The following is a 12,007-nucleotide window of genomic DNA, read 5'->3' on the forward strand; positions in this document are numbered from 1 at the left end:
AAACACAAGTGAACTGACATTACACACAAAATCTAACAAATATTATTGAGCAAAACATAGCCAGACACACATCAAATTGTGCGTTTCAGATTTTTGCACTGGATTGATTTCATATGAAATCTTGAAGACAAGAGCAAGACAGAACAAGACTATCTCTGCACGAATCAGAAGTTAGGAATGAGAAAGCATGAGATGAATATTAAGTCAAGGAATTAATGGCATTAAGAAATAAGAATATAAGAAAATAATCAGAATGACACAAAAGGTGACAGAAATGTCAGGAGATAATTATTGCATGGCATTTGCCAGATTATAACGAATCTTTTTTGCTTTTAGTAACAGCATAATGTTTATTTTTAAAATTTTTTATTTTATTGGTTCAAAAATAAATAGAACTATGGAGCCAAAAGAAAGCAACATCCCTAGGTTGTAAGGGTCTCCTTTACTTACATTTAAAGCCTAGTTTGGACATCACAAACCTAAATGTACTGGTGACTAATGTTAGACAAAGTGTGTAATAAAGGTTGTGGGTGCCATGACTTACTCACTTTCTTCCATGAACTACATCAGAACTTGATGGCACAATGCAGAAAGCTCATGACACTATTGATGGAAATTTATACTAATTGTGATGGAATGCAAATGACTATTATTTCTGAAAATAGAGAAAAAATGAAATGAAGGAGAGGAGTGAAATGGAAAATAAGATAAAAATATACAGGGAGGCTTAGATATTAAACAGGGAGAGCAAAATGTGAAAATACCCAAAAGAATGATAGTGTATGGTGCCCAAAAAATGATGCACAACTCTAAATCATTCTTTTTTATCATAGTCATTGATAAAAAATAACATGCAAGATTTTTATGGGCTGTCATTTACCATAATAATCAGATAACCAAAATTTAGATTAGTATTCCTTCTAAATTCAATAATGCTACTTATAAGAGGAAACAAAGATAATTAAAGCTTTATGTAAAAAATATTTAAATTTAAATAACATTATGAGGTGTTTTATGCTCAATAATTTCATTTGATATGCATTGGGTACTATTCCTAATTCTTTATTTTTGTAATAATATTTTCTTTACATGATTATTGATCTGCTTGGTTCTGATCCCATAGATGACAGGGTTGAGCATTGGTGGCACTACAACATACAGATTGGCCAGGAGTATATGGATATAACGGGGGACATTTCGACCAAAGCGATGTGTCATGAAGGAAAAGAGGGCAGGTGTATAAAAGGCCAGGATGACACAAACATGAGAACCACATGTGCTGAGGGACTTGAGTCGGGCTTCCCGGGAGGGGAGACGGAAAACAGCACGGAGAATCTGGATGTAAGAAAGGGTAATGGCGATAATGTCAAAAACAAGGATTGAAATAGCACCCAGGCCATAGATGATATTGATCTTGATGCTGGCACAAGACAGGCGAGCAAGACCCATGTGCTCACAGTAGGTGTGGGGGATGACGTGGTTCCCACAGAAGGGCAGTCGTAGTATGAGAAATACAAATGGAATGACAGAAACAAACGACCTCACTAACACGCCAAGACCAATCACAGAAACAATCTTGTTGGTGAGGATGGTGCTATATCTGAGAGGGTTGCAGATGGCCACATAGCGGTCATAAGCCATTGCCAGGAGGACTGCTGACTCCATGCCAGTGAAGTTGTGGATGAAGAACATCTGGGTGAGGCAGGCATCAAATTTGATCTCCTGAAAGCTAAACCAGAAGATCCCAAGCATCTTAGGGATGGTCGCAGTGGAGAGCCCCAAGTCAATGGTAGCCAACATGGCCAGGAAGTAGAACATGGGCTGATGAAGACTGCTCTCAGTCCTGATCACCAAAAGGATGGTAAGGTTCCCTATGAGTGCAATCAGGTATACAGCACAGAAGGGAAAGCCAATCCAGATGTGAAGAGCCTCTACTCCTGGGATCCCCAGCAACAAGAAGGTAGAGGGATGAGACTGACTATCATTGGAAAGGTACATCCTGTTTGGGAATGCATGAGTCCATGTTTTATAGATTGGTATTTACATCGAAACTGCAAGTCACCAATTTTCTGCAGCCTCTGAGACCTAAAGATAATATAAAGAATATTATACCTTTCAATACAGATTCTTCTGCAAATCACACAAATTGAAATACACTTTCTACAGAGAACTTCAGATAAGTGACATCCAAGGATAAGTCCCTAAAAATGATTATATATTAAATTAAAATGAAATGTTCTGCATGTGACTTTAAACTTTGCTAGCCTTCTCCTCTTAGATACATTATCAATATCACCAATATTATGAAATAATTTTACCTCTCTATTCATCAGCTACTTTTTCTTATCATCAGTATCATCAGTACCAGAACCCTCCTGAATTTTGATCAACTTAGGTGTCTGCTAGCCTTTGAATACAGTACTGGTAATTAATCCCAGTTGATTGAATGATAACATGCAAGGTGAAATAGAAAATTGGTAACATACACTCAATAAACACATAAATTTGCCAAAATACATAGCAAAATATTAAAAAGTACTCTAAAGGATTAAAATTCGGTCATTCATTAATTTTTAGTCATATAATTACATAATGAGATAGAGAAAAATAGTAAAAGAGCAACACAAGCCACCAACTATCCACTTTTTTTTTTAACTTGGGAAAAATCATTTCTAGTCCTTACAACAAACATGAAGAATATCAATTTCCATAATTATGTAAGCAATCTAAGACTTTAAGAGACTTCCAGAAGTTTACAATGATCTAATGGAAATTAAACTAGGGAGGAAAGTGGTGAATGGAAATGGAAAAAGAATGGAAAGAAATAAGAGGACAATGTAGATCTTATATATACAATATATCATACACAAATAATCCTCCACATGCAGTAAGCAAATACACAATTGTGTTTAAAGTTCAGAGAATCTATCTGATTAACATAAATTTGTATCTACAGTTAATTGCTCAGACAATGATGGATATTGATGAAATGTTGAAGTAAACACCAGAGAAATAAGCAAAAGGAACAATGGAAAATTAGATTCATAATAATTCAATCATTTCAAAAGTTAGCTAAATCCCCATTAGCTGTCTTGTGCTTTGCTTATAACATTTTAAAAGAGATTAAAACATCTCAACCATATGTATAATTATCTTATAGCAAAAAAACTTTCTTCTGACCATTTGAATATTCCAGAGAGCAATACTAATTATGACCTCCTTCTTGGTGAAATAAATATTAGGGCATTATCTAGGCATTGGTATAAAGGAAACAAACCAAAGAAAACATGTGACAGAGAGATTGTAGAAGGAGTAGTACTCTATAGGTGATAAGCATGTGAAGAGAAGCAAATCCAGGAGTAGGAGGCACTGGGCATTGGTGCTCTGTGGCAGGACCAGGAGGAGGAAAAATTATTTTTATCAGTGATGGGATTGTGATTTTTTTTAAAGGTATGAAAGTTGATGAATGGAGGAGTAAAAATATAATTCACTCATGGGGACAAGATTTTCTGTGGATTCCAGTGGGTGGAAAATGGTAAAACATCAATAAAAATTTTCCCTTTTCCAGTTGTACATATATGGAGGAATTTCTGAGTAAATAGAAACTTTACTTTTAGTAATAGATGTAGAGCTGATTATTAATGAATAAAAGTAAATTACTTATCTGGCATTTCCAAGGGGGAGGGAAAAATGGTGTTATATTCTCTGATTGCAAATAAAATGGGGGAATTTATGTTTCCTAGGTCATATGATTGTATCCTGAAATGGTGCAAAGTCTAAACATTAGGTAGGTAGCCAAATGAGTTATGAATAAATGATGTAGAAGACAACTACAAAAAAAGAAGCAATACACACACACATGCACACACACAAAAAAATATCAAGGGCTGGGAATGTGCTTGTTTAGCATGAACAAAGCCCTATAATAGAATTAGGGAATATAGAAGAGAGGGAAAACCTTTAATTTCTAGGTTATATATATATGTTTACACTCCTATTGATATTGATTTAAGAACAAAATTGCTAAGGAACAAAAATGTTGAAACTTCAGAATTATCTAAAATTATATGGAGATGAGACAGCATAGTAAGGGTAGTTTTAGACCTGTTGACAGAGATTTGAGAATTATCAAGGTCACTGGAAGAAAAATGATAAAGGCATGAATGCTTTAAAGGAAGAATTGTTAATTAGAATCTCATCTTCCAAATCAAGGATGCCTACAGTCTTGTGTTTAAAAACATCTTGCATTTTCACTCTTTTCCACAAGTATCCTGCTTTTTTTTGTTGTTGCTATAAAAACAACTTGATATTTCTTGCTGGACCTCCTGTAGACTTGATCCTGTCTTCTTCTGGGTATCCAAAAATCTTAATACCAATCTCTCTTAATAACAATAATTCATGTCTGCCTGTCTGCGTCTTATTTAAAATGTGGAACACTCAAAAAATGTCCATCAACAATATAAAATTAAATACAATATATTTATAGAGTGAATGTCATATTTATGAGCAATCTACAACTGTATACAAAAATATGGAAGAATCTTAAAAATGAAGAGTAGATAAATAAATCAGATAAAAAGCAGGAAAAACTGATATATTGCTTAAGAAGTCAAAATAATTATTACCCTGTGGTATATTCCAATAAGTTTAAATGGGAATTCTGAAGTGCTAAAAACATTTGTTGATTTATATACTGGTTATACAGGTGTGATCATTAATCAAGCTGCACATATACAATGTGTGCTTTATAGATGTGAAAATTCAATAAAAAGTTCATAAAATATGAATCCCTTAATGGCAGATGGTGTATAGGCATTCATTTTTGCACCCCAGGATCACTTATTAGAATTCATTGTTTTAATTCAGAAGTTAATATGAAAATGATGAATGACTATAAAAACTGAATAGGCCAATTACAACTTGTACTCATTGTTAACAGTTTCATGCATGTGTCCATTAAGTAAATACTTTAAAATTTTTTGTTATTTGCAACTATTTTGAGGCAATTTTAAATAGATATTGAAGTCCATGCAATATGACACCCTTCCCTATATGTTTATATTAGTGTTTATAAAAATAACTCAGTGTCTATAAACAGGAATATTTATAGAAAATATTTCTTAGTATCTGATTTTGATACTTTTCTTCCATTAGTGAAATAAGTTCCACAGCAGTATTCTAACTTATCATAATCTGCTCTAAAATTAATAAAGTGGATGTTCTCAAAAGTAAGACCTTCTGATCCATCCACCCATGGAAATCCTCAATAACATAACCAAGTGCTTCCCCATGAATGTCATTATTGACACATGATGACATTTATAACTATAGAATTATATAATGCAATTTTTAGGCTCTAGAAAGATAAGCCATATACTTTTCCAGTTTTCTTTCTACCTCTCTTAGTTTCATCTTTTTTATGCTTTCAGTCTTCCTTAAAGATATTTGTTCCTCTGAACATTTATTAAATATACGTAATTCTTAATCTTTGGCCTTAAGTCCAATTTTCCCTCCCTCCTTTGTTATCTCTTTCCTTCAGTGCTTTGATTGTTCCAAAGAAAATTGTCACACACAAAATTAAAGAAGATAACAAAACTTGAAAACATGAAAAAAAATCCACATGGATTTTGCAAGTATCCTAATCTAGGGATAGTGATAAAAATGTAAATAATGTTTTAAAAGATTATACCTCAGTTCCTTGGCCCATTTGTTGATTGGGTTATTGTTTTTTGTTGTTGTTGTTGTTGTTGTTGTTATTGTTTTTTGTTGTTGTTAAGGTTTTTGAGTGCTTTATATATCCTAGAGATTAGTGCTCTATCTGATGTGCTTGTGGTAAAGATTTGCTCCCATTCTGTAGGCCGTCTATTCACCTCACTGATTGTTTCTTTTGCTGAGAAAAAGCTTTTTAGTTTGAATCCATCATATGTATTGATTCTTAGTTTTTATTTTGTGCTATAGGAATCTTATTAAGGAAATTGGGGCCTAATCCGACATGATTGAAATTTCAGCCTACTTTTTCTTCTGTTAGGCACAAGGTTTCTGGTTTAATTTCTAGGTCCTTGATCTATTTTTAGTTGAGTTTTGTGCATGGTGAGAGTTAGAGCTTTAATTTAATTTTGCTACCTATAGATTTACAGTTTTCTCAGCACCATTTGTTGAAGAGGCTATCTTTTTGAGTGGTCCACATTTTAAAAGAATATTCAAAGAATATGCAATCAATCAACAAACTTTTGAAAAAATGTTCAACATCTCTAGCAATTAGAGAAGTGCAAATAAAAACTAAGATTTCATCTCACTCCAGTCAGAATGGCAGCTATTAAGAATACAAACAACAATAAATGTTGGTGAGGGTGTGGGGAAAAAGGCACACTCACTGCTGGTGGGACTGCAAATTGGTGCAGCCAATATGGAAATCAATATGAAGATTCCTTGGAAAACTTGGAATGGAACCATCATTTGACCCAGCTATTCCACTCCTTGGATTATACCCAAAGGACTTAAAAACAGCATTCTACAGGGACACAGCCATATCAATATTTATGGCAGCACAATTCACAATAGTTAAATTATGGAACCAACACAGATTCCCTTCAGTAGATGAATGGATAGAGAAACTTTGGCTTATATACATAGTGGAACATTACTCAGCATTTAAAGAGAATAAAATCATGGCATTTGTAGGTATATGTATGGAGTTGGAGAAAATAATGCTAAGTGAAGCAAGCCAATCCCCCAAAACCAAAGGCTGAATGTTTTCTTTAATATGAGAATGCTGATTCATAATGGCGATGTGGGGGACAGAGCATGGGAGGAATGGAGGATCTTTAGATAGGGAAAAGGGGAAAGAGGGGAAGGGAGAGGGCAAGAGGGTAGGAATGATGGTGGAATGAATTAGACATCATTACCCTAAGTACATGTAGGAAGACATGAATTATGTGAAAATACTTTGTGAACAATCAGTGACTTGAAAAATTGTGCTCTATATGTATAATATAAAATGAATTGCATTTTGTCATTATATATAATAAATTAGAATAAACAACTAAAAAAATAAAAGATTATATTCTAACTTTAAAAATTTAGCATATTTAATAGATAAAAGAGAGTAAATGACTACTAGAAAAATGTATCTGCATACGAAAATCATCTTCATGAAAAGTGTATAAATGTACAAAACAATTCGAGGCATCATTTTTCTGAGTATATGACACCACATAAAATGTTGCTAAGAGATAATCAGGCACTGCTTTTTCTGAGAAATAAGGTCTACCTATCAAGTTTCACACATTACATCAAGAATTCTTCATTTATTAACATCTATTCTGAGTGAAATTGTAAGTACAAGGTCACTAAACTAAATTGTCAGTGAAATATAAAATAGTTCCAGTTTGGGGGGAAAAACTTTCTTCTGAGACTCACCTTTGAGAAAGTTACATCTATATGGCTTGTTCAAACTCTGTAGAATTACATAGTTCTTTATGAATTATTTTATTATGAATATCAATGTCTATTTCAAGAAAGGCATACCCCAATCCATGTAAATTGGGAGTAATTAAGGAGATCATCAGGCTGAAATAGTTTTTACAAAGGAAAACGAAGAATTGAAGCACAGATTCACTCATTAATTTTCCTTGTGTGTGTGTGTGTGTGTATGTGTGTAGTACATATGCACTTACATACTATCTAGTATACTATAAATACTATATACTGTATGTACTATATATACATATACACTACAAGATGATTTTGTATGTCTATAAAACACATATACATAGTACAATTTGGGAAAATTGGAATAAGTAGCATTTAAGCACTATGTATCATTTGAACAAAAAGATAATTTTTCTTGTTTATGATGATTAAATATCTAGAGGACAAGATCATTTTGCTTGATATTTTTAACCTTCATAAAGCCAAATTTAACAGTTAAGAATTTATCGAATATGATATCTCTAGTCAAACAGAATATCTAGGATGTTCCCATTTTGTTGCTTTATCTTTAAGTATAATATACTTGCCTATACTTCTTTCCTCTTTTTTAAGTAATTTTCACATGGCTTTTGACCAATACTACAATCATATAGGCATAGTATATATGTCCATATATAAGGCAGCCCTGATTTTTGCCAAGAGCCATTAATATATGTATTGGCTAACAACTTGAATACAAAAATATTTCCAATATAGATGGAATAGTCAAATATCAACGTATGGAATTTAAGACATAAAACTGGTTAAGATAGATATTTCAAATATGTACAATATAAGGAATACATTAATTGATAATAGTACTTGTTGTAGTTCTATATTTAATAAGCAGATTTATGCAACCTGTTCAAAAAACCAGTGATTTCAAAGTTTACATATTTTAGGATTTCTGAAAATTGTATCTTATGTCAAAGAAACTTATTTGCACCCTGATAGTATAGTTTATATCATATCTTGTATAGGTTTATATCTATATTCTACATAAAATAACAGCTTACTCTATTGCTTTTAATTTGAAAGTTTTATCTACAAACACCCTCTTTGTTATTGTGAAGTACTTAATTTTCATTCATTGTAGTCAATAGGGAAAATCTCATTTACATTCACTGTTTTGATAGCTATCTTTCTAATAGACTCCTAAATAAAAGGGTCCATAATATTTATTCTACTAAAACTCAGATTTACATGACTAAATTCTCCTAATTATTTTTACTTTTTTTTTTCAAAAATAGTACAGATTAAATATTTTTAAAATTGAATTCCCAACACTGATTCCAGCAAATGCCAATTGTCATTTATTCGTACCTTTGCTGCTGTCTAATTCTATGAATACCATTATCATTCAGCAATTTGGTCAATTGAAAAATATAAGCATCATCCTTTTCCTTTTTCCACCTCTTTAAAGAAAAATACTATCAATTCCTCTTTTAAAAACCTACCAAAACCAGTACTCTGTGTACATTCTAATTGAAATAATTCAAATCACCATTTCTTGAAGTCATTACAGTTCAGTGTTTCCCAAGGCTCAAGAACATGAGCTCTGCACTGGACTGATTGAGTTGAAACTTAGCTTTATGACTGAGTCACTCTGGATTTAAATGGAAGTAAATAGTAACTATTGTTTATTAGTTGTGTGACTTTGCATAAGTAATGTAATATTTCTACAACTCAGTTTCTTAATCTAGGAAACAGAGATAGTAAAGATAAATAACTTAAATCTGTTATTAGTTTTATAACAGATAATTCCTTTAAAACATTGAAGCATGTTCCAAAGAGATCATATTATCCCTCATGCATCAGATATTAAATTTTTTTCCAAAAGGCATACCTATTAGATTCAGAATGATATCTAAATGCTTTTATTAATATTACATAGCCTTTACTTGCCATGAACCTAATCTTTCCCAAAGCTTCATCCTTAGTCTATTTTCCCCAAAGATGACTCTTGTCTCCTCTCATCTCTTCTATGTCTCTTATTTCCCCTGTTCATCTCTGAGTTGAGAGACAGAGAAGACTCACCAGGCTGAGCATCAAAACAGATTGCTATCTCTGCATTGTCAAAACTTGCTCCGTTTTTATGAGAGCATTGCTTTTTGCCTAGGAGAAACTTTCATTAGAAAATTCCCTAGAGCCAGTTTTTTAAAAGTGCACAGGTCTCTGGGGATTCTGGTTTCTAATCTGGGTCATGAAATGCACCATGACTTACAAGAAAATAAAGTCAGGAGAAACAGATTTCTTAATTACCTAGAATATTTCTATGAACCTTTCATGAACTCATTCTGTACTGCAAAAAATAGTAGATGGAGCTCATGCCTTCATTATTCTGGACCATCATTTATGGAGAAAATATGCTTTTGTGTCAAAAGACAAGGACTGTCCAGTAAATGCCTCTGCTCTACATATAATATTATAAATTTTCTAAGTAAATTGATATTAGACAGATCATCCACTTCATTTTCTTTTTTTATTTCTTCAGGTTCTCCTTTTTTAAAAAATCACAATCTATTTCTCATTCATAGTTACTGGTATAGGTATGTTCCTACAAAGACATGTCTCCTTTTTCTACCCTGAAATAATAACTAACCTATATATCTTCAAAGCTGAACTCACAAAGCTTAGGTAATGCCACAGAGGGCTTTATGAGTGTGTGCCCAGGGCAATGCATAGCACTCTACTCTGAAACAGGGCCCAATGCTTGTTTGGGGATAAATGCCCTGTGATTGCAATCTTAAATTTTAAAAATTTTGTCTTTGAGTTTATCTTCTACAACTGAAGTCTCATATGATCATGGAGCAGGTGCTGGAGAGTTGGAGCTCAGCTGATACACTCATGTCTTTTGCAACCTCTGCATCTCCTCAGGATGATTTCTTAGGCATTTGTTACTCTATTCCTGCCCAGAGACTGCTGCTGTCCTTAGGCCTTGGCAGGTTCCTGACCCTGATCCTATCCACACCCGAGTCCAGAGCACATATTCTCCTGCTCATGTTTATACAACCTTAGTGTTTCCTGTTTGTATGAGCCTTTACCTTATCATTCTCTTGGCTCATCCATAATTCAGCAACCAGCTCTGAATGTGCCCCCATGACAGCTTTAATGCCTCTGGGTCTAATGTTTGGCTTACCAGAGACAAGCATCTGTGATTAAATCACAAACAGCTTTTTCTCATTCCCTTTTCCCATTTGTATGAACCTGAGAAAAAATTTCAGAATGATTCCCCAGAAATCAGGCAATCCTTTGCATCTGGTTGTGGCCATCATTGTGCTATGATTCAGTGCTCTTTTCATTATTTCTTCATTTTCTAAGTCTAAAACAACAAACAGGAATCCCCTGCTGCACACTTTTTTGTAATTCGTATAAAATCTGCGTTAGACATGTGTTTCTTGCATATCTCTTGAAAACTCATACCTTTCAATCATTTATGAAATAAACTCACAAATGTGAGTGAATTCCATCTTTCTAGACCAGCTAAATCTTTTATCTATGGTCTTACAAAATTTAGAACAGAGATCAATACATTTAGTCTCCTTTGTATGGTCTGCCCAATATCAATTTAGAGTTGAATAAAATAGGCAGGGTTTTTGAGGCACTTATGTATATAAGCAAGAGTCCTTGATCTAGTATACTTATATTTGATTTTTTGGTTTGATTTTTTCCCTTAATTTGTTAGAATCCATAAGTAGAAAGACAAGAGAGGGATTAGCAACAAATGGAAGTAAATAAAGAAATGTCTCCCCTCTAAGTGCAAATAAATGTAAAGATGTGACCAAGATTGAAGGGCCAGTAAGAGTAGATGAGAAACTGATGTTTAAGTGCACACATGAAGTAGGTCTATGGTGGACACTTGTGAGAAGATAATAATCCAGACAGAGAGAAATGTTCTAATTAAGGAAGAAATTTGCCAATAGGATACCTTTAAATAATTGTAACTTTCAGAATATGTTGGTCTATTATTACTTGTGGGGCTGAAAAACAGGGACTGTGATGACATAAGGAAAACCTGTACCTGTAGGTACAAATATTGAAAGTTGTTAACATGCATGTAAAATTAGTGGTAAGAATTTAGGAATCTAACATATCATTTTATTTAGTTTTTTTTATGCCATGGATTGAAACCAGGGGTATTTAACCACTGAGTAATAACTTCAGTTATTTTTATTTTATTTTTTACATTTTGAAACAGGAACTTATTAAGTTGCTTAGGGCCTTGCTATGTTGCTGAGATTGGCTTTGAACTTGTGCTTCTCCTGCCTCAGCCTAATCTTATTCTATCTTTGAATATTGAATATACCCTAAAAATAATCACATTGAAGTCAACAAAATGTTTGAAGGAATAAGTTATTGCTTCTGAGATTAACCATGAGTAAGAAATGGAAAATGGAATAGGAGGAAAATAGTTGGAGCAACTGAAAAAATAAAAGGAAAAGGAAAAAAGACATGTGGTTTAAGAACTTAACCAATGCAATGTTTTAGTTGATTGAAATAGCTACAACTAGAACAGAGTTGCTCTTCCCAAGAATGT

The 12,007-nt window shown here is 33.1% G+C and overlaps 1 protein-coding gene across 1 annotated transcript; it reads right to left on the reverse strand.

The window, feature by feature from the left end:
* Nucleotides 1-1,062: 1,062 nt before the first annotated feature.
* Nucleotides 1,063-1,998, reverse strand: LOC101962176 (olfactory receptor 52E2). Its single transcript, XM_005342085.3, has one exon. It carries the CDS (start codon nucleotides 1,996-1,998, stop codon nucleotides 1,063-1,065), a length of 936 nt encoding a protein of 311 aa, XP_005342142.2.
* Between the last annotated feature and the right edge of the window lie 10,009 nt (nucleotides 1,999-12,007).

Source organism: Ictidomys tridecemlineatus, chromosome 4, assembly GCF_052094955.1.
Source record: "Ictidomys tridecemlineatus isolate mIctTri1 chromosome 4, mIctTri1.hap1, whole genome shotgun sequence".
Taxonomy (NCBI): domain Eukaryota; kingdom Metazoa; phylum Chordata; class Mammalia; order Rodentia; family Sciuridae; genus Ictidomys; species Ictidomys tridecemlineatus.

Coding starts and splice junctions, on each gene's coding strand:
- LOC101962176 (XM_005342085.3), bottom strand. CDS start 1,998: ATGTACCTTTCCAATGATAGTCAGTCTCATCCCTCTACCTTCTTGTTG.